The following is a 22,541-nucleotide window of genomic DNA, read 5'->3' as shown; positions in this document are numbered from 1 at the left end:
TCAAGATTCGGGCCTTGCTAATCCAACACATTACCATGAGCACTTCTAAATTTATCTGATAATTGAATTAGAGGAGAGACCGTCCACCTCTTGACTAATCGGCTACTCTAGATACATACCTCGAGTAAAAAAATTGATCATTGTCCCTTAGGATTTGGTACAGTGATAAAATTTAGAATGTATTTGTAAGGCACGACTTAAAATAAATTCAATTTGATCCTCTCAAAGACACAATTATTATTTCATTGAAAAATGACACATGGCTACTAATTGACTTAATTTAGACATTTATGACGAACAAAATCATCTTAATTCATTAATTAACAAAGTAAGCAAACATGAAGAATAAACTCAATAAATGCAAACTCAAAAATAGAATTATTCCCAAATTAGATAGCTTCCAAATGCGCGATCACTTCCACCATCAACTATACATTAATAATTATGAAGATTAATTAATCAATTAATAACTTAGAAAAATAAACAACTAAATAAATAAGGAGGAAATTGAAATTGATACTTTTTTAATTATTTGTGGCACAACTTTAGACCCAACAATTTGATTCCCTGTGAACCAAATCTGCTAATATTCCATTGGTCGAATTAATTATAAGAATATATTTTTTTAAATAATAAAATACTTTTTTTTCACATGCACTGTCTACAACAAAAGAACACTCCAACATTTCAAAAGCCATCAAATGGTTTTCTTTCACCTTCAAGACAAATCTTTCCTTTTTATTGATTAGACATTATAATTTGCCACAATTCCATATAAAAAAACCACAATCAAATTTGATTAATTATTATTATTATTATTTTGGATTAAGTTGGAGTCTAGGAAATATATAGATAAAGTTGAGTTTTCTTTTTTAAAGGAAAAGGAGGAAGCATTCTTTAAACTGTAGAGAGTGAGGGAAAGAGGTTGGGCTTCCTCTCCAAAGTTGGCATCTCATGCTATGTTTTGGTTCGCAAGGAATCAATTTGGATTTAGGGAAAGAGTGGTAGGTGCAATGGTGTAATTAGGGTTTAGGGCGGTTGAGTCTACCTAATCGGTGCAATTAGCATCAATTGTCATTTTTCGATTAGAATAAAGATATGTTTCTCAATATATATAGTTGGGTTAGTCTTAAACGTGATCCATATTTTGTGTTTCTTTTCCAACTATTATAATGAAAGAAAAAAATTAAGAAAGTTAATTAGGTTAATAAAAATATTTAATAACCCTAAAGAGCTCAAATTCACGTTCTAAGTCTTATTATTTTTGTGCCCTAATTTTCTAATTTCTCATTATGGTTGGTTCCTTACATTGGGCCCAAAACCGACTAGCTCAAATTCACGAGGGTGAATCATTTTGGACTTGGAGTTATAGTTTAATCCATCTCTCAATCCATAGTTTAAATCACTAAAATTTAAATTTAAACAAAATGATAAAGTTTCTAGTCTTCAAAATAATCATAACAAAGAATGTGAGTTGGATGGTGAAACAACCTACAATTTGAACAAACATGATAACCATTTTGCCATTGAATTAAAGTGGAGAAGAAAAGGGAGGGAGATTCAATGATGAGGATGGCCAAAAATCCAAGAAGATGTGCAATGCAATGATGGGATATGAGTTCAAAGGGAGTAAAGGGAAAAGGTAAGTGTGGGTAATGAGTGATTTGCCTACTTTCAACTTAGATGCAACCTTGGATCCATTCATCAAAATTTGACCCTTTTTTGCCAAAATTTACTATATATATATATATATACATATAGAATTATTTTCAAATCTAAAATGATGCTTTAATTTGAGTCATCGGATCCTCCAATGTTACTGATTTAATACTATATTCTCATTTATATTTAAATCTTTTTAGTTTTTTTTTCTTTATTAATTAGTACATATTTATATTTATCATAGTCTCACGTTGTCTAATTGAGATATTTACTGAATGTTACTTGTTCATACCTATTACACTTTATAAATTTGGTTTGAATGATTGAAGGGATACTTTGCATAATTTAAGGTGCAATATTTTTATTTTAAAAGAATCTCATTCAATTTCACCCATCGTACAAGTTTTAATAGATGAAAAGCTTTGTCTAATATAATACTTATCAATTTCGAAATTGAAATGAAATAAATAAAATAAATAAACTAGATAGATAGATTAATTAGGTAAAAACAAATGAGCTCATTGAATTAGTCCGGCCAAGAAATTAATCGTTCCAGTAGATAATTGCGTTAGTCGTGATCAAGTTGTACACTCCGATGGAATTTTTTTTTTTTTTAAATCTATATTCAGTTTTTCAATCCGATTAATTGTTTAAATGATCAATCCAATCCTATTAAAATATTCGATCAGCCACCCGGTATAAATTAGAAAGTATCCATAAAGATCTATCCAAATGATTAATATTTTTAAAAAGCTTTTATAATACACTGTACTTAAAAGTTGAATCTTAAATCTGTTGATTATCCATGCAGACTTACTGAACTTAGAACACATAGTTTTGTGTATTAAATAAATTATAAAGTAAATTTGACACGTTATTAAATCAAATAAATGATACTACTTAAAAGAATTAGATGGAACTAAATTAGTGAAGCATTAAATAAAATGAATTTTATTTCATTCTATATTAAAACGTGCACCCTTAAAGTTGTGATTTAATTACAAACAGATCATTTAGATTTCAAAGTATGATTTTGCATGTGCATGTAGATAATGTGCATCAAACCTACAAAACCCTAAATGCCTAATCACTAAATTTCATTTATTTCTTAATTACAGGTAAAAAACGACAATATCTTTTGGGTTTGGGATGGGAAGTCACTTGCAAAGGCAATTGGAATATTCCTTGTCTTGTTGTGCTCACAAGGGGAAAGAAACCAAAGTGCTTTATGCTTTTTCATTGTGGTTGCAAAAATATATAAAATATAAAATATATTATAATGTTAGGAAACATAAATTATTTATAAAAAATATATAATTTGTATGTTTAATCTAAATTCAGTTTCTCCAATTAGGATTTATAAAATTTAAAATAATAAAAATGTACTAAAAAAATGGTTTCCTTGATTCGAATGTAATAGGAATTAGGAAGGGGAGTAATATGGGCTTTAATTCGAGCCCAAGTACGAGAGATTCCAGGTTAATGGGTCGCTACGTAAGATTTGGATCCAATAAATCTAGGATCCAATACTTAGGCTTGAGAGGCTTATTTAGATGGATTAGAATATCTTTTGTCTGTTTTATCGATTAAATGATATTTTTATTTATTTAATTGAATTATGATAGATTTACGTGAGGTGAATTTCAACATATTAGAATGATTTTTAATTCAAAAGTTATCTTGTTTGTCATTGTCATTGTCATTGGGAATGGTTGGGAATACAATCAAAAGGTAGGATGTAGCTCAGCAGCAAATCCAACAGGCATGAGTTCCCTCACAAGTATTTATCAAGTAGTCTACCGTTTTGATCGCAAGTATGTAACTTTAACTTCTACTTATTCTCGGACCTCTAAATCTCATCCCAACAAAAAGATTACTCACTCAATAAAATTATTATATAAAATGTGACTTCATAAACCCTCGCGAAAAGGTTAGCAATGAATAAAGACCAAAAAAAAAAAAAAAAAAACAAACAATAACTTATTCAGGAGCAAAAGGAACAGATGAGACAGTATATAGGAACAAACATGTACGCTGTAACAAATTGGTCAATATAAATAAATAAATGGACGAACAACAAAAACAAAAAATCCCTACTTTTAGGCAAAAGATATGATGGAGGCGAAAGATACAGATGAGACCATTGCAGTATGGCAGGCACTGCCCAAAACATCCCCAGGTTTTCCAGGAAATTAGACCACGACCCCAATCAAGACCGTCACAGGCTTCAGGAAGCTGATGTGGATTATCCAAGTGACAAAGCTCGTGGTAGAAGTTGATCCCAATCACGCCCAAGCCGAGGACCCATGAGACCACAATTATCTAGCATTAAATGAGCAGTCAGTAATAATGGAAACATGGTGGCTTAATTGCGAGAAAGAAAAAAAAAAAACAATAGTGTGAGCTCACGTAGATGGAGTTCTTGTGAGGGCCCCATCTTGGTGGTGCTGCTGCTGAACTTGAGAGGGACAGGGCGAGGGGCAGCTTGAAGGAGAGGATCATCTACCAAGCCAAAGGAGCAAATATTAATATCTTATAATTTCTAAGAGTAAGATGTAATATTCTGTACCGATGCTATGATTATAAGTCTCCCTAATCCTGCTGTTCCTCCTATAATGGCTACGAAAAGGCTAGGACAGATTGCGATGCATCAAATCACAAGGTTTCGCAACCAAATTCTTATTTTGATGTCCAGAAAACACTAAGCAAGCAGTAGATATAATGAATTTAAGAACCAAATGATTTTTAGTAATATGTCTAATATGTCATGGTTACCTGCATAATCTATTGATTAGCGTTTGTGCCTGAGATTGAAGAGCTTTGGCCGGAGGCCAATAAAGAGATTCCATGGATGATGGAGCTTGATTTGCCCAGCACATTCTGTGAAAACGCATCGCGAGCAGAGTTAGGGTTAAAATTTGCTGCAGTATTGATCCAGAGCTTAGTTACAGACCTTGAGTAAGAAAGATGCAGAGTTCAGGGTCAAATCGCTGCATCTATCGGACTCTTCAGCAGAGAGATCAGTAGTAGCGCACAAGGTTCCGGAGACTGAGGCCACTGCGATGTTGATGAGCAACGCCACGAACGATGCGAAGCCACGCTCTAGCAAGAACCTGAAATAAAAAAGAAAAAATGAGAGACAAAAGTATGTTGCTTGATCAAATAGATTTGATTACGTTGACCACGAAGGTGATGTCTTCCTTGAGAGCACCAGTGCTGAATGCAGAAATAAGTTGTGCCTGCAAAGGCCAGCGTAGCATGAGGATTATGAACTGTGAGGTGCATTTGGTTGAGTCTGTTTGCTTACAGTATGACAAGTGCCCAGGAGGGAAATGACGTCTCCGGTGGCAATATTGCCCTGCATTCTTGGGACAAACAGGCCTTCATCACCTCTACTGCAGGGGGCTTCATATAGCTCACCTCCCCGAATTATCTTGTGGTCATCAAAAACACTAGAACTGATATCAACAGCACAAGCTTTCTGATCTGCAGGAAATTATAATTGCAGTAATCAGTAATGAGGCAATCCTCATTTTGATAATAGGTAGTAGGTCTTTTATTGGATCGTACAGTGATAAACTGACCTCATTTTGAGGAGGCAGAGCCAATCCTATCTAATCAAACCAGTTGGTCAATCTATGAAGGGAACGATATTAATAAAATAAAGAAGAAAAGATGGAGCAAGCAATTTGTTCATGGTTCTCATTCTGCTGCCAATAATGCACAACAATGTAAGTAAAAAATTTGGAATAGGCTATATAGCTCAGGATAGCCTCTACCTGCATCCGTCTCTGACTCCTTGCCCCTCCCTGCTCCATCGAAACCTCCAACTTCTAGTCATCCTGTCCTTCTTGAACATCAAGTAGATCAAAGAGATCACATAAAAGGCCATCACAGGAAAGACCATGACCCCAATCAAGACCATCACAGGCTTCGGGAAGCTGCTGTGGATTATCCAAGTCACAAAGCTCGTGCTAAAGTAGTAGATGTTGATCCCAATCACACCCAAGCCAAGGACCCATGAGACACAATTATCTAGCATTAAATGAGCAGTCAGTAATAATGGAAACATGGTGGCTTAATTGCGAGGAAGAAAAAAAACAATAGTGTGAGCTCACGTAGATAGAATTCTTGTGATGCCCCATCTTGGTGGTGCTGCTGCTGAACTTGAGGAGAGGGACGAGGACGAAGGACAACTCGAAGGAGAGGATCATCTACCAAGGTGAGGAGCAAATATTAATATCTTCTAATTTCTAAGGGTAAGATGTAATATTCTGTACCGATGCTATGATTATAAGCCTCCCTGATCCTGCTGTTCCTTCGATAATGGCTACAAAAAGGCTGGGACAGATTGCGATGCATCGAGTCACAAAGTTTCGCAACCATATTCTCATTTTGATGTCTAGAAAACCCTAAGCAAGCAGTCGATATAATGAATTTAAGAACGAAATGATTTTAGTAATATGTTGTTGTTACCTGCATGATATATTAGCCAGTGTACGTGCCTGTGATTGTAGAGCTTTGGCTAGAGGCCAATAAAGAGATTCCATAAATGATGGAGCTTGATTTGCCCAGCACATTCTGTGAAAACGCATCGTGATCAGAATTTAGGGTTGAAATTCACTGCAGTATTGATGCAAAGCTTAGTTACCGACCTTGAGCAATAAAGACGCAGAGTTCAAGGTCAAATCGTTGCATCTATTGGAGTCTTCAGCAGAGAGATCAGTGGAAGCACACACAGATCCAGAGACTGACCACTGTGATGTTGATGAGCAACGCCACGAACAATGCAAAGTCACTCTCGAGCAAGAAATATCCGCAAGCATGCTAAAATAAAAACAAAAATGCACATAATCTTGACATCCGAACACAACACCTTTATGTATATCAATAGCAAGCACAACCAACTAGAGGCAATACTTAACAAATATAGGGTACTTAGCTTTGTGAGAAAAAAAAAGAAAAGTTATAAGTGATAATTATACCTGTAGTCACCCCAGATAGGCCGACAATAACTGGATAATGAGTGCAAAGATTATGCCAATTAATATCACCCACAAAAGCTCTTATCTATGATTTGCTCCCGCTTGCAGATTAGTCTCCACTGTCTTAAAACAACAAATCAATTCATACATTAAAAAGACATAAAAAAGGTTTAGAGAAATGAGAAAAATGTTTTAGTTTCCCGGATCAAGGTAGGAAAAATTATTTTTCTCCAACTAAATATATATGAGGAGATATATTTTACTTATTGAATAATATTTTTCCAACACCTCCCATGCCAACTTGCACGCAAAAAGAGCAAAATATTTTTCTCTTCTTTCTTCTCGTAGTTCCATGGGTAAGTATAAACATGGTAAACTCATCCTCAATTCTTCTAGCAAGTTGGGGCATCTCACTCCATAAGAAAGCTTGCTGACTGTAAAAAAAAATAAAATACATTGCTAGGTTTTGTTTCCAATTTCCCTCAGATGTCTGATATTGGAAAAAAATGAACGAAGGAAAAAAAGAGATAGAAAGAATGAGTACCAAGGATTGTTCTTGGATCGTAAGGGTTAGGCCACTTGGAATCGCGACGATCTGCCTCAGCCCTGTCAATCGACAGCCAGAAGCTGGTCGTGGTAGATGGGCTATCTAGCAAAAGAGAATTCATGATCAACTAAATTAAAGTTTGGTTAACCAACAATTACAGTAGCCACTGGATCATGCCAAAGAAGATTAATGCCTAACTCATCCTCAATGCCTAAGTCCCTTTTGATTGTAATCTGTGAAGATTAATATGCCAAAGAAAATTAATTTGTTAACTAAAGATGAATAACAATCATCGAACAGTAAAATTTTGAAAATTAGGGCACCTTGTGAAATGTTGGTTGATCGAGGCTAGTCAACACACTTACACTAAAATATTTTCATTGACCAATAAACTAGAATTGGTCAACCACCTTTCACAGAAAGTGTCTTAGGCCGGAAATAGCTCAAATGGACATCATCAAAGTCCTAAATACTTTCAATGTCATTTAACAACTGGACATTACCATTGATTAAGCACAATCCATTGATGGATGGAACTTAGATAATCGACACAAAGTCATGTGTGATAAGACTTGTAAAAATAAAGGTTTTCTAGATAATCACATTACTAACTAGATCCCTCGAACTGGGGAGACTGGAGATCCTGAAGCGAGAAAACCAGGCAGGTTTCGAAAAGCTAGCGAACTGGTGCCTGCAAACGCTCCAATGCTGCAAATATTAGATGTTCATGGATCACGATAAGACTGCAAACCTGACAAAAGCACGACGAGCGTTGTATGGGCTGGGCGACAGAAGCGAGGAGACAATCATACCACATTACATGGATCCAGAAATGGAAAGAAACACACCGGGGTCAGGTGCGTATTAAAGCATTCCTTTTGCAAGAAACCGATTCCAAGAGAGGAACAAGAACAGGATGGTGTCTCACTACATTTACCTTGTGCATGATTTAATTTATGAAAGTTGATAATGTGAAAAATAGAATTCATTCTACTGTTATCCTTACTCTCACCACTTGATTTTTCCTATCACGTCTTGCCCTTTTATTCTTTAGTTGATTCCTATCTTGTTTGTTTTTTATTTGAGATCCAAAAAAAAATAGATTACCTAATTAATTATGCTAACTAATAAAGTAAGAAACTAATTATATCAATAGTTTAGCTCCGTGTTTTAGAAATTACTCTAGCACTGATATTAATTAATAAAATAATAGATGCAATAATTATATTTAGAGTTTTGGACTATATGCCCTTGAAAGAGGCACATTATCATTGACATTAAATTGTCAAGATAATAAATGTAGCCTTTACATTATAGAATTTCGGCTCCATGCACAAAGAGTTGTGTGATTACTTGTAGTATAGAGCAGTAGACTCCATGCACAAAGAGGACTCTTAAGTCTTTTCACGCGTTCCTAGGCTTCTACCAAATTGAGTTGATTTTCCTCATTGGGTCGATTGTGGACTGTTCACTCTATTCTTATGTGAGGCATCTCACGAGATGACTTGCAGGTCATTCATCCAATTTTTATGAGATCCACTTTCGGGTAGGGTGGTAAACGAGCTGAGCTGAACAGTAAGAGGAGCTGAGCTGAACAGTAAGAGGTTCGAGCTCGGGCTCGGTTCGTTATCCCTAAGCTCGAGCTCAGCTCGAGTTCAATTCGAGCTTTAGTTCTTAAGATCGAGCTCAGCTCGTAATAAAATTAAATAGCTCGAACTCGGCTCGAGCTAGACTCGAAAAAAAGCTCGTTTAAGATAATTAGCTATAATAATTAATAATAAATTATATATATATATAAACGAGTTTCTTAACGAACATGTTCGCGAGCCTCTAAACAAACATATTTACGAGCTCACGAATTAAATACTATTAAACTCGATCTCGGCTCGATAATATTTTTGAGCTCGAAATCAGACTCGAGCTCGGCTCGTTAACTTGATCGAACGAACTTTTTTTCGAACCGAGACCTGAATAGCTCACGAGCAGTTTGGCTCGTTTACACTCCTACTTTCGGGTGGGTTGTAGGTCGTTCACCCTATATATATGTGTTTGTATATGTGCATTCACATGATGTATTTTGTATTAGGTGGATTGCGGATCGTTCATCCCATGTACATACGATACATCCCTTTTGGTGGATTGCAGGTCGTTCACCTGACCTATGTATGTATAGATGCATACATATGATCATTTTCGTTACGAGTGGATTGCAGGTCATTCATGCTCCCATACGATGCATCTTTCTCGAGTGGATTACAAGTCGCACACCTTGATATTTTAATTTATACACGATGCATTCGTATTAGTTGGATTGCAAGTCATTTCACCTTTACTTATACGACACATCCTTGATGAATATATTATATGTGTGATTAATAAACTATATTGAATTGTCGGATAAATAAGACTATAATGTGGATAATGTTGGAAAATAAGAAATTAAAGAAAACTGATGAAATGAATTAAGAAGAGAATAAAAGACAAATGATATGGAAATATAATTTGTAAATTATGTTGTTGCTTTCGTTGATTATGTTTTCATGCATATCTCTTATTTCCACTTTGTGCTCACTCTCCTTTCCCTTTGACCTTCAGGTTAATTGTTGAAATATATACATAACATTAGTGAAGTTACTTGCATGTTGTTTAGTTAGTTTCTCTCTGTATTTTGTTATAGTTCAAGCATGGAGAGTGAAGCTAGCATCATGGCAAGCCTAGCTTGTATGGGGCGTGACAACATGATATCAGAGCTTAGGTTTAGGAATTTGTTAGAGCATCATATGCATATGCATATTTGGTGAACATTCTTGACTTGGTCTTGTGCAATGCAATAATCTTCTTGAGTTGATCATGGAGTTAGTGATGTGGGTTCACATTATGATTGAGAATGTGAAGAGTTGCTCCATTTAATTGCTATAACTAGGTTGCTACTATGAATAACATTAACAAAATATATTTCTTCAGGTTCCTCTTACCGAGGGCCAAGATTTGATTTATGATTGATTAATAGATTGTGTCGTGCAAATTTTGTATGCAGAAATCAGAATGCATCCCTACCAGTGTTGCCATTCTAAAGTTTACACATTGTATGTGATAATGGTCTAAATCTCAGAAACGCTATCTACCTTATATCTAAGGAAGATAGTGAGTTGATTCAAGTTTTGAAAATTAGGATTTCAAACGAGGATACTTTAGGATGTTGACTTTAGAATGGTATGGCTAGAATCTCGAAAACCTAATCAAATTTCATATACGAATAATTTAGATGCTAGAAATTACAAATATACTGGTTTGGAAGTACTAAAACAAAAAGATTATTAAACTTGTAAATCGCTTGATATCCATATGCGTGTATTCTAATTGGCTCATTATTTTGATATTGCATACATATGCACTGATGCAAATTTATATAAAACAAATGATGATATTATGAAAAGTTATTATTAGTATCACTATCATTATTACTACTAAAAATTGTATTAGAAGTTCCTGTTAATGGGTTGTGGATCTCTAGCTTTAGAGGTTAACATCAATACGTCTATTGAACCTCTTCAGAAATTTTTTTAAAAAATTAACATTTCAAAGTGCCCAATACCTTCTCTACCAAACAAAATTTCTAAACCTTCCATCACCCCACAATCTAACTTTTGGGGGATCACCTAGGTTATTATGTTATATGCATTCCACAAAAAAAAAAAAAAAAGAACAAAATTGTCACCATCCTTCCTATGTGCCCGGTGTTTGGAGTCAGTATCTATCAGAGCAGAGCTCTGAGATCCGAGTCAGTATCCTTCCTCTTTTGCAATAGAAACGCACTTTCGCGTTCAAATACAACACGACGACCATATACCAGAGAAAAAAAATCTTGAACGGAAAACGAACTAAGATTACGAAAAAGAGGAGCGCACATTTTCCACGATCACGCGGTCTGGAAGCCCTAGAACTGTGGAGACTGGCGATCCTGAAGCGAGAAAAGTGGCGCCTGCAAACGCTCTAATGCTGGATCCCGATAAGACTGCGAACCCTATAGGCGCTGTATGGGGTTGGAGAGAAGCGATCGAGGAGATAAACCGATTCCAAAAGAGGAACAAGAAGAGGACGGTGTGGGCTGGCATTCACTCGTCCAAAATTTATTGAACGATTCCCCAAGTACGACGTCGACGGAGGAATCCGAAGGCGTTTGTTCGCGGGCGTTCCGGACGAGTCCCGTGATTCATGGGCCAGCTTTGTTGGGCCAGACCAATCAGGTGATAGCAATGAATCAATGATGACAAAAGGTGATACGTTCGTCTCAACGTCCCTACTAATTTGTCCCAAGATCAATATGAAGAAGGTAAATCATGAACGATTACTAGTCTTTAGAATAATAATTAGCACATAAAAATTTTTTGTTGAGATTTAAATATCATATATCATGATGACAATCCCTCATGTACTATCCATCCGAAGGACTGATAGCAATGAATTAGCCCATTTAAATTAATTTAGCATGAGACAGTTAATTGAACAAGCGGCTCAGTATGCCTCTAGATACCTCTAGTAAAAAAATGATCATTGTCCCTTACGATTTGATGCCATGGTAAAATTTAGAATGTATTGGCACGACTTAAAATAAATTCAATTTGATCCTCTCAAAAACACAAGTATTATTTCATTGAAAAATGACACATGGCTACTAATTGACTCAATTTAAACATTTATTAATTCATTAATTAATAAAGTGAGCAAACATAAAGAATAAAAACTCAATAATGCAAACTCAAAAATAGAATTATCCCAAAATTAGATAGCTTCCAAATGTGTGATCACTTCCACCATCAACTATACATTAATAATTATGAAGATTAATTAATCAATGAATAACTTAGAAAAATAACCAAATAAATAAATAAGGAGGAAATTGAAATTGATACTTTTTTTTAATTATTAGTGGCACAAGTTTAGACCCAACAATTCGATTCCCTATGAACCAAATCTGCTAAGATTCCATTGGTCGAATTAATTATAAGAATATATTTTTTAAATAATAAAATACTTTTTTTTTTCACATGCACTGTCTACAACAAAAGAACACTCAACATTCCAAAAGCCATCATATGGTTTTCTTTCACCTTCAAGACAAATCTTTCCTTTTTATTGATGAGACATTATAATTTGCCACAATTCCATATAAAAAAACCCACAATCAAATTTGATTAATAATAATAATAATAATTATTTTGGATTAAGTTGGAGTGTAGGAAATATATAGCTAAAGTTGAGTTTTCTTTTTAAAGGAAAAGAAGAAAGCATTCTTTATCTTGTAGAGAGTGAGGGAAAGAGGTTGGGCTTCCTCTCAAAAGTTGGCATGATCTCATGGCATGTTTTGGTTCGCAAGGAATCGATTTGGATTTAGGGAATGAGTGGTAGGTGCAATGGTGTAATTAGGGTTTAGGGAGGTTGAGTCTACCTAATCGGTGCAATTAGCATCAATTGTCATTTTTCGATTAGAACAAAGATATGTTTCTCAATATATATAGTTGGGTTAGTCTTAAACGTGATCCATATTTTGTGTTTCTTTTCCAACTATTCTAATGAAAGAAAAAAAAAATTAAGAAAGTTAATTAAGTTATTAAAAATATTTAATAATCTTAAAGAGCTCAAATTCACGTTCTAAGTCTTATTATTTTTGTGCCCTAATTTTTCTAATTTCTCATTATGATTGGTCACTTACATTGGGCCCAAAACCGAATAGTTCAAATTCACGAGGGTGAATCATTTTGGACTTGGAGTTATAGTTTAAATCCATCTCTCAATCCATAGTTTAAATCACTAAAATTTAAATTTAAACAAAATGATAAAGTATCTAGTCTTTGAAATAATCATAACAAAGAATGTGAGTTGGATGGCGAAGCTACCTACAATTTGAACAAACATGATAACCATTTTGCCATTGAATTAAAGTGGAGAAGAAAAGGGAGGGAGATTCAATGATGGGATGGCCAAAAATCCAAGAAGATGTGCAATGCAATGGAATGCAATAATGGGGTATAAGTGTTAGAGTGTATACTAAAAGTTTAGTATTTGTATAAACATTTATTTAGAAATAAAGAATCACATTGGTTAAATGTCTATATTTATATGATAAATGTAGTTGTTCAATTAATTTATATTGTAGATAACATGGTGTGTGGTGTCACACACAGAAGATCATGTTATCAGTTCCTTATAAATTATAAACAGTGGCTCACGATTAAGATGGATAGGAACAAACCATTGGAATAGTCGTAGTGTAATTTGGTATTAGTTTATCTTGACTATAAAATTACACTAGGACACTCTGAGTGTATTGAGTAAGACCATTTGAGGTAGTTTCTTTTTATACTGACTAAATAAAAGAACAATACCTCTGTTATTATGGAAGTGTGTACTCTTAATCCTAATATAATAACAAGCACATATACTTAATATTTATTTCTTTGATTTATCAAAGGGTATGATTTAGTTCGATAAATCAATAGGCCTGATAAGTTGGGAAATGATATTACTTATAGTGTATGTTGTTGATTATAGAAGGAAACTGTGTCCTAGAAATCTATGTTGATAATGTCCCCAAGAGGAGCTCATAAGGATTGTCATGTTAAACCCTGCAGGTGGACTTAGTCCGACACGACAATAAGGTTGAGTGGTACTACTCTTGGACTAAGATATTAATTAAAGTGAGTTGTCAGTAACTCAATTAATTAGTGGACATTCGACATCTTAAACACAGGGAGATTAACACACTCATAATAAGAAGGAGCTTAAAATATAATTTGAGATTGGTGTGGTAGTTCAATAATAATGCTTTAGTGGTATGAATTATTATTGATGAAATTAAGTTGGGTGTTCGAGGCGAACACGGGAAGCTTAATTTCATCGGGAGATCAAAACTAATTTCTCCTCTCGGTTCCTATTGTAGCATCTTATTTATAAAGTATTATACCCACCTATACCCACCTTCTTATCCAACCTTAGGTGGTCGGCCAAGCAAGCTTGGAGTCCAAGCTTGGGCCGGCCAAGCCATAGGTTGAGCCAAGTATAGGTGGTCGGCCCTAGCTTAGAGCCCAAGCTTGGTGTGGCCGGCCATGTAAAGAATAAAAGAGATTTTATTTAAAATCTTTCTATATGTGGATACCATGACTTTAAAAAAGAGTTTAAAATTTAAATCTTTCCTTTTATAGCTTTCTACACAAAATTAAGTGAAAGGTTTGATATCTTTCCTTATTTATAGTTAAAAGGAAGATTTTAATTTTTGATAAAACTTTCCTTTTTGTAACCATCTTGATGATATAAAAGAGAGTTTTAAAATTAAATCTTTCCTATTATAGTTTCTACAAAAGATTTAGAAAAGATTTGATATCTTTCCTTATTTGTAGATTGTGAGGAAGATTTTAATTTTAAAGATAACTTTCCTTTTTGGAAATCATCCACATGTTTTAATAGAGAGATTTTAATTTATAAAATTTTCTTTTATAACCAACCATGAAGGGAAAAATTATTAGAGAAAATTTTATTTTAAAATTTCCGGAAACAAATAAGGAAGTTTTAATTTTGTGTTTAAAACTTGCCTTATTTGGAGGACATGAGGTGGCCGGCCATGTAGAGGGTTAAAAGGAATTTTCAATAAATTTTTCTTATTAACCAAGACAACACCACCCTCCTTCTTTTCTCGGTTTCCAAACCGTCGACTACAAAAGGAGGCTCTAGGATGGGGTACCTTCTAATCTTCTTCCTTCTCTTCTTCTTCCTCTTTTTCAAGTCGCTGGCCGCCAATGGATTGCTAGGAAGGGGCGCCGACCCTAGCTAGGAGAGGAAGGGGGGCGCCGACCCTAAGCAAGGAAAGAGGGGGGGCGACCCTAGCAAGGTGAGGAGGGGCGCCAGCCCTAAAGATAGAAGAGTGATCCGGTGATAAGGCCGATGGCCCCTCATGAGGGCAAGGTCAACGACACGTGGAGGTCACCAGTCAAAGGGAGGTCAACCCCATGGGCTCAATGAGCGGGTGGGACAGGCCAAGCACTAGGCAATGATCTTCATCCGAGGGAACAACCATCTGACCGTGAGCCCAAATTTCCAATGAAGGGAAAAAGATCATATGGCAGAGCGGATAGTCCGCTTGGCCGCATCGCAAATCAAGAGTAAAGGCCGAGCGATTGCCCGCTCGGCCAGGGTGTCAGGCTATGAGAGCTGAGCGGGCGACGACTCTGAACCATCCCGGACGGACGACCATCGAAGCCTGACCAAAGGCGAAGGGTCTGGCCGAGGGGTTTGAAGGCCGATTCGGGAAGAGGAAGTCAAAAAGTGTGGGATAGTGGGGACGTCATCTTAGTAACCCCTGTTGCTGACAACAGGCATGTTCGAGGACTAGGCCATACTCAGTATCGTACGACAAAGGATTCTGCTGCCCCATCAAAGAGACGCTCAGACTGTAGCAGTATGGAGTCAGACATGCTCTTCTGACAAGCCCATGCTGCGGTATGGTATAAGACACGTGTGCACCTCGGTTTGTGTGCACCAAGCTCCCATAGCTCTATATAAGAGCTCTTGGACTTCACCGGAGGTATGAAATCTCTGATCTTGAAAGCCACCTTCTTGTTCTTTCGTCTGCCTAACTTGAGCGTCGGAGGGTCGTCGCCGGGAACCCCTTCCCGGCTCGACTTCTGTGCAGGTTCGCCGGAGCATCTTGCGATCAACCGGAGATCTACGTCAACAGTTTGGAGAGCACCACGTGCCCAGCGTCCGTTGATTCAGCTTTCGGACAGGATCAATTTGGCGCCGTCTGTGGGAACGCTCCTGCATCCGATCGGAAGCAATGGACGAAGCTGGACGACCGCATATGGTGACGCTCTCCACGGAGGAACTCGACGCTCTGATCGAGTCGTGGGCAGCTAAGCTTGTGGAGCAAAAACAGAGGGCACAAGCCGAGCGGATTGAGCAGCAAGCGGCATTAGTATCAGGGGGCCAAGCGGAAGCACCTCAGGCCACGGTTCCGTTTCACCGGGCCCTATTCCGCATGCCTCCGGAAGCCACGGCAGTTAATCGTGATCGAGGGTCATCATCAGACGAAGTGCCAATACGAGACAGCAGAAAAGGCAAAGCCCCCCGAGCGGACGCTTCTCCTGAGCGGGTCAACCGTCAATTTTCGGAAGCCATCTTGCGGGACCCTCTGCCAAAGCACTATGTGCCCCCGGCGATCGGTGAATACAATGGAACCACCGACCCGGACGATCATTTGGGTAAGTTCGATAACACGGCTATCCTTCATCAATACACAGACGGAGTAAAGTGTCGAGTTTTTCTAACCACCCTCTCGGGATCGGCTCAACGGTGGTTTCGGAGATTGCCGGACGGATCCATCACAAGTTTTAAAGACTTCCGCACGGTCTTCCTTCACCACTTTGCAAGCAGTAGGCGCTATCAGAAGACTAGTGCCAGTCTGTTTGCCATCAAACAAGAAGCCCATGAATCGCTCCGAGCCTATATCCAGCGGTTCAACAAGGTGGCCATGGATATCCCAACGGCCACCTCGGAAACTATGATGAATGCCTTTACACAAGGCCTCGTGGACGGGGACTTCTTCCGATCGCTCATCCGGAAACCGCCCCGAGACTACGACCATATGCTACACCGAGCCAACGAATACATCAACGTGGAGGAAGCCCAAGCGGCCCGAAGAAAGGAAACTCCCACCGAACGGGCTCCCCCTGCCGAGCGGAAGCCGCACACTGCTCATCAGCCGCCCAGAGGACCGAGGGCCGAAGCAATCCGCTCCCCCCAGGCTAGGTCCCATGTACAAGAGGTAGTTGCCAAGCGGCCCAAACCGAAGAAAAAGGTGTGGACCCCTATGTTTTGCTCATTCCACTAGACGGACACGCACAACACAAGAGATTGCTGGAGTCTTCCCTTGATCGCTCATCCCGTTCCCCGGAGTGGCGGCCGTCGGTCGCCATCATCCGACAGGCGACATAGAACTCATGAAGCCGATCGGACGATACCCGACCGCCGATAAAGACAGACTCCTGAGCAGCATCATACTCCCAGGCATGAGAATCTCTGGATGTCTAGGGAGCGGCCCTGACCGTCCGCTCGGGAAGAAGAAAATAGAAGTAACATTTCCCGAGGCGAAATCAACATTATAGCAGGCGGGCCGACCGAAGGCGACTCTAACTGAGCAAGGAAGGCGAGCGTACGGCAACTCCAGATCCATGCGGTCGGCTGCAGCCAGGAACAGGCGAGCGGACCCGAAATCAGTTTCGGGCCAAAGGACTTGGAGGGAGTCATAGTACCATATGACGACGCTCTCCTCATCAAAGCGGTAATAGCCAATTACACTATTCACCGTGTTTTTATTGACACAGGAAGCTCGGTCAATATCATATTCAAAAAGGCCTTCGATCAACTACAAATCGATCGAGCCGAGCTACTGCCCATGACAACCCCCCTCTACGGGTTTACGGGCAATGAAGTTCAACCGGTCGGACAAATCCGGCTGGCCATTTCGTTGGGAGAAGAGCCGGTCCGAAGGACGCGGGCTGCAAACTTCGTGGTGGTGGACTCTCCGTCGGCGTACAATGTCATATTGGGATGACCGGCTCTCAGTGAATTCCGAGCGGCCATCTCCACCTTCCACCAGAAAATCAAGTTCCCGGTTGAAGACAAAGTGGGAGAAGTGCGAGGAGATCAACTAGCAGCTCGGCGATGTTACGTCGAGATGGTCCGAGCAGGATCCACTTCCGCTCGGAAGACGCCACGGATCGAGGTGAACACTATAACTGAAAAACCTCCCTCTTTGGTTTATGAAGAAAAAGAGGAAGTGCAGATTCACCTGGCCCGACCGGAGGCCACTACGTTCGTTGCGGCCGATCTGGAGGCGAGCCAGAAAGAGGAAGTGATCAAATGCCTCTAGAGAAACTGTGATGTCTTTGTCTGGTCGACGCACGAGCTGCCCGGAATTTCGCCGAGCATAACGCAGCACGAGCTACATGTCCGACCAGATGCTCGGCCTGTGAAGCAGAGAAAAAGGGATTTCAGTGCTGAACAGAATGCCATCATCCGAGTGGAGGTTGAGAAGCTTCTGGACGCCGGCCATATACGCGAGGTTGAGTTCCCGAGCTGGCTGGCGAACGTAGTATTAGTCTCCAAGCCGGGCAACAAGTGGAGAGTGTGCATAGATTTTCGGGATCTCAACAAAGCTTGCCAGAAGGATTTTTATCCTCTGCCTCGGATCGATCAATTGGTGGACTCCACAGCTGGCTGCGAGTTGATATGTATGCTCGACGCTTATCAAGACTATCATCAAGTGCCGCTCGCTCGAGAAGATCAAGAAAAAGTCAGCTTCGTTACAGCCGACGGCACTTATTGCTATAATGTGATACCGTTCGGATTAAAGAACGCGGGAGCCACTTATCAGCGCTTGATGAACAAAGTGTTCAAAGAGCAGATCAGGCGAAATATGGAAGTATACGTGGACGACATTCTCATCAAGTCCGTCCGAGCGGCCGATCTCTTTGAAGACATGGAAGAGACTTTCCGAACGCTACGGAAATATGGAGTTAAGCTGAACCCTCAGAAGTGCCTGTTCGGAGCAAAAGGCGGGCGTTTCTTGGGATACATAGTGACCGAGCGGGGCATCGAGGCAAATCCCAGCAAAGTGAAAGCATTACAAGATATGCCGCCCCCAAGAAATCTGAGGGAAGTGCAGCGCTTGACCGGTCGGATATCTGCTCTGTCCAGATTCATCTCCAAGACCGCAGACCGGAGTCTACCTTTTTTCAAAATCTTGCGCAAGGCCACTAAGTTTCACTGGAATGAAGAATGCGATCGGGCGTTCGAAGAGCTGAAGACGTACTTGAACTCTCTACCTATGCTAGCCAAGCCGACTGTAGGTGAGCCACTTTGTATCTATTTATCTTCAACTGAGCAAGCAGTCGGCTCGACACTAGTAAGGGCGAGCGGAGAAGAACCTGTATATTTTCTAAGCCATATTTTAAAAGATGCTGAATCTCGCTACACTGGGCTCGAGAAGCTGGCCTTCGCTCTGGTCCTCGCCGCTCGACGCCTCCGTCCATATTTCTTGGCTCATACTATCATCGTCCGGACGAATAGCCCATTGGGAAGAGTGTTGTTGAATCCCGAAGCGTCCGGACGGCTCATCAAATGGACAACGGAGTTGAGCGAATTTGACATTCAATATCAGCCCCGTTCGGCGATAAAGGCGCAGTCCTTGGCGGATTTTATCACCGAAGTGCAAAGGCCAGAGCCCGAAGCTATGTGGAAATTATTTGTGGACGGATCGTCCACCCGGCTTGGGAGCAGGATTGGCGTGCTATTGCTCTCTCCCCAAGAGGAAAAGATGCACTTATCCATCCGGCTGGATTATAGAGCTACAAATAACGAAGCAGAGTATGAAGCCCTTATAGCTGGCTTACAGGCCGCCCGGCATGTGGGAGCCGGACTGGTGACGCTGCATTCAGACTCTCAATTGGCCGCTCAGCAGCTCTCTGGTACTTTTGAGATTAACAACGCTCGGCCCAAACTCTACGCTGAAGCATTCGAAAAGCTTAAAGCCAATTTCAGAGAAGTTATTATCCAGAAGATACCCCGAGCGAAAAATCAGGTGGCAGATGAGTTAGCCAAACTCGCAAGTTCAATATCACCGGTCCTCATCCAGCAGCCAATTGAACAAGTATCTCTGGTGGTGCACGTCGACCGGATGGAGGGCCTCACATTTCCGAGTGATTGGAGGACACCCATCATGGAGTTTCTCCTCTCGGGTGCTACACCCTCCGACTGGGAGGAAGCCCAGCTACTGAGGAGGAGAGCCGGTCGGTTCACACTCATTGGAGACCAACTATACAAGAAGGCTTTCTCCCGCCCGCTTTTGAAATGCGTGAGCTCGGAAGACGCAGCGTACATCCTCCAAGAAGTGCATCAAGGATCATGCGGAGGGCATCCGGGCGGACGATCACTGGCTAAAAAGATTCTGTTGGCCGGATACTTCTGGCCAATCCTACAAGCAGATGCTGCTCGGACCGTGTCGACGTGCCTTTCTTGCCAAAAGTATCATAACTTCTCACACCGACCGGCGGAGGAAATGAAGGCAGCTACTGTGTCCTGTCCGTTCGACCAATGGGGAATGGATATTGTGGGTTCGTTTCCTATGGCGACCGGGCAGCGGAAATTTCTACTAGTGGCGGTCGATTATTTTTCCAAGTGGGTGGAGGTCGAGCCGCTAGCCAAAATCACCGAGCAGATGGTCAAGAAGTTTATCTGGCAACATATCATCTGCCGGTTCGGCATCCCCCGTCGACTTATTTCCGATAACGGGCGGCAGTTCGCGGGAAAGCTGCTCGAAGATTGGTGCAAAAGCTACGACATCGAGCAACACTTCACGTCCGTGGCATATCCCCAAAGCAATGGTCAAGCCGAAGTAGCCAACCGGGAAATTCTTCGCATTCTGCGCGCTCGGCTCGACCATTTGGGAGGAAGCTGGGTGGATGAAGTGCCTGGCGTCTTATGGGCCATCCGCATGACCCCAAAGGAAGGAACGAGCGTCATGCCTTTCCATCTGGTGTACGGCGGTGAAGCGGTTATTCCTGTCGAAGTCGGCGTCGAGTCCGTTCGGATCCAGAGCTATGATGATGGCAACGTCGAGCGGAGGAACATGGAGCTGGATTTGGTCGACGAGGAGCGAGCCAAGGCGTCCGTCCGGCTGATGGCGTACCGGCAAAGAATGAAGCAGAACTATAACCGGCGCGTGATCCCTAGAGCATTCCAAGTCGGCGACCTTGTCTGGAAGAAAGTAAAACCGGTCGGCGATGTCGGCAAGCTGGAAGCTCCTTGGGCGGGCCCCTTCAAAGTCATTGAAAAGCTCTGCTCGGGTGCTTATTATTTGGAGGATGAAGACGGTCGGCGGCTAGATCGACCATGGAGCGCGAATCATCTCCAGCCGTATCAAGCTGGGTGAGAGGTGCGCTGATGTAATTTTATATATGTTTTGGTCCCCTATGTCCTTGTAATGCAGGAAGCAGAAATAATTAAAGGATGGCAAATAGCTTCGCCGAACGACAGTGTCAAAATTATCCTTAATGGCCGTCGAGCTCCGACGTTAAAAATCGAGAGACGAACCGGTGTCTATAAACCCGCCGGCCGGAAGACCGTCGAGCTCCGACGTTAAAAATCGAGAGACGAGCCGACGTCTATAAATCATCCGAGCGGAAGACCGTCGAGCTTTGATGTTAAAAATCGAGAGACGAGCCGGCGTCTATAAATCATCCGAGTGGAAGACCGTCGAGCTCCGACGTTAAAAATCGAGAGACGAACCGGCGTCTATAAACCCGCCGGCCGGAAGACCGTCGAGCTCCGACGTTAAAAATCGAGAGACGAGCCGACGTCTATAAATTATCCGAGCGGAAGACCGTCGAGCTCCGACGTTAAAAATCGAGAGACGAACCGGCGTCTATAAATCCGCCGACCGAAAGACCGTCGAGCCCAGACGTTAAAAATCGAGAGACGAGCCGGCGTCTATAAATCATCCGAGCGGAAGACCGTCGAGCTCCGACGTTAAAAATCGAGAGACGAGCCGGCGTCTATAAATCATCCGAGCGGAAGACCGTCGAGCTCCGACGTTAAAAATTGAGAGACGAGCCGACGTCTATAAATCATCCGAGCGGAAGACCGTCGAGCTCCGACGTTAAAAATCGAGAGACGAACCGACGTCTATAAACCTGCCGGCCGGAAGACCGTCGAGCTCCAACGTTAAAAATCGAGAGACGAACCGGCGTCTATAAACCCGTCGGCCGGAAGACCGTCGAGCTCTGACGTTAAAAATCGAGCGATGAACCGCCATTTATAAAGCCTCCGGACGGATAACTGTTCGCATGGTAGGACCAGGTCGTAGGCGCCGACCCATAACCGGTCTTACTATTAAGACAAGAATAAGGCCATCATACGGCCGAGCGGCTCCCTTATAAAGAATACTTAGAGTGAAAAAATTACTATGATCGAAACAAAGGCTAAGGATGAAGATCGGTCTAGCAAGCAAAAACAGAGTTCACTCACGCCGAATGGCGGCCAGACAAAAGAGTAATAATAAAGGTGTTCGCGCCTAACGACGGGCGTACAAAAAACGGTTTAAATACTCCTCACTCGTCGAAATTGAAAAGGGCGTCAGGGATAGAGCCCATCATGGCAGCCAGATCTTCGGGACGGACAGCTCGGCTGGTAGGTGACCTTTAGTCTTGAAATAATCAACCGCCACTTTGATAGCCTCTTCAAAAGTTAGAGACAGCTTGTCGCTGAACTTTTCACCAAATTCGTCCGAGCGGACG

At 40.8% G+C, this 22,541-nt stretch overlaps 1 protein-coding gene across 13 annotated transcripts; it reads right to left on the bottom strand.

Moving 5' to 3' along the window:
* Nucleotides 1-3,618: 3,618 nt before the first annotated feature.
* Nucleotides 3,619-11,399, bottom strand: LOC121981987 (metal transporter Nramp5-like). 13 transcript variants are annotated; one of them, XR_006111971.1, is made up of 15 exons: nt 11,103-11,399; nt 7,798-10,988; nt 7,192-7,292; nt 6,648-7,081; nt 6,318-6,489; nt 6,139-6,243; nt 5,943-6,074; nt 5,781-5,876; nt 5,247-5,697; nt 4,970-5,148; nt 4,839-4,901; nt 4,616-4,775; nt 4,438-4,542; nt 4,072-4,164; nt 3,619-3,984 (listed from the first exon to the last, which is right to left on the bottom strand). XR_006111971.1 is itself a non-coding variant. In XM_042534818.1 (9 exons), the coding sequence occupies exons 4-9, from the start codon at nt 6,486-6,488 to the stop codon at nt 5,294-5,296; spliced, it is 810 nt and encodes a 269-aa protein (XP_042390752.1). In that variant the 5' UTR covers nt 6,489; nt 6,648-7,081; nt 7,192-7,296; nt 11,103-11,389; the 3' UTR covers nt 5,243-5,293. The 13 variants fall into 13 exon arrangements, 1 of the variants encoding a protein (XP_042390752.1); XR_006111973.1 differs by lacking the exon at nt 7,798-10,988 and having other exon boundaries at nt 5,247-5,372; nt 5,442-5,697; nt 7,192-7,296; nt 11,103-11,383; XR_006111972.1 differs by lacking the exon at nt 7,798-10,988 and having other exon boundaries at nt 5,247-5,369; nt 5,442-5,697; nt 7,192-7,296; nt 11,103-11,383.
* Between the last annotated feature and the right edge of the window lie 11,142 nt (nt 11,400-22,541).

This window comes from Zingiber officinale, chromosome 5A (genome assembly GCF_018446385.1).
Source record: "Zingiber officinale cultivar Zhangliang chromosome 5A, Zo_v1.1, whole genome shotgun sequence".
In the NCBI taxonomy this organism is placed as follows: Eukaryota; Viridiplantae; Streptophyta; class Magnoliopsida; order Zingiberales; family Zingiberaceae; genus Zingiber; species Zingiber officinale.
The sequence above is the reverse complement of the archived record's forward strand: the minus strand, read 5'-3'. Positions and strand labels throughout refer to the sequence as shown.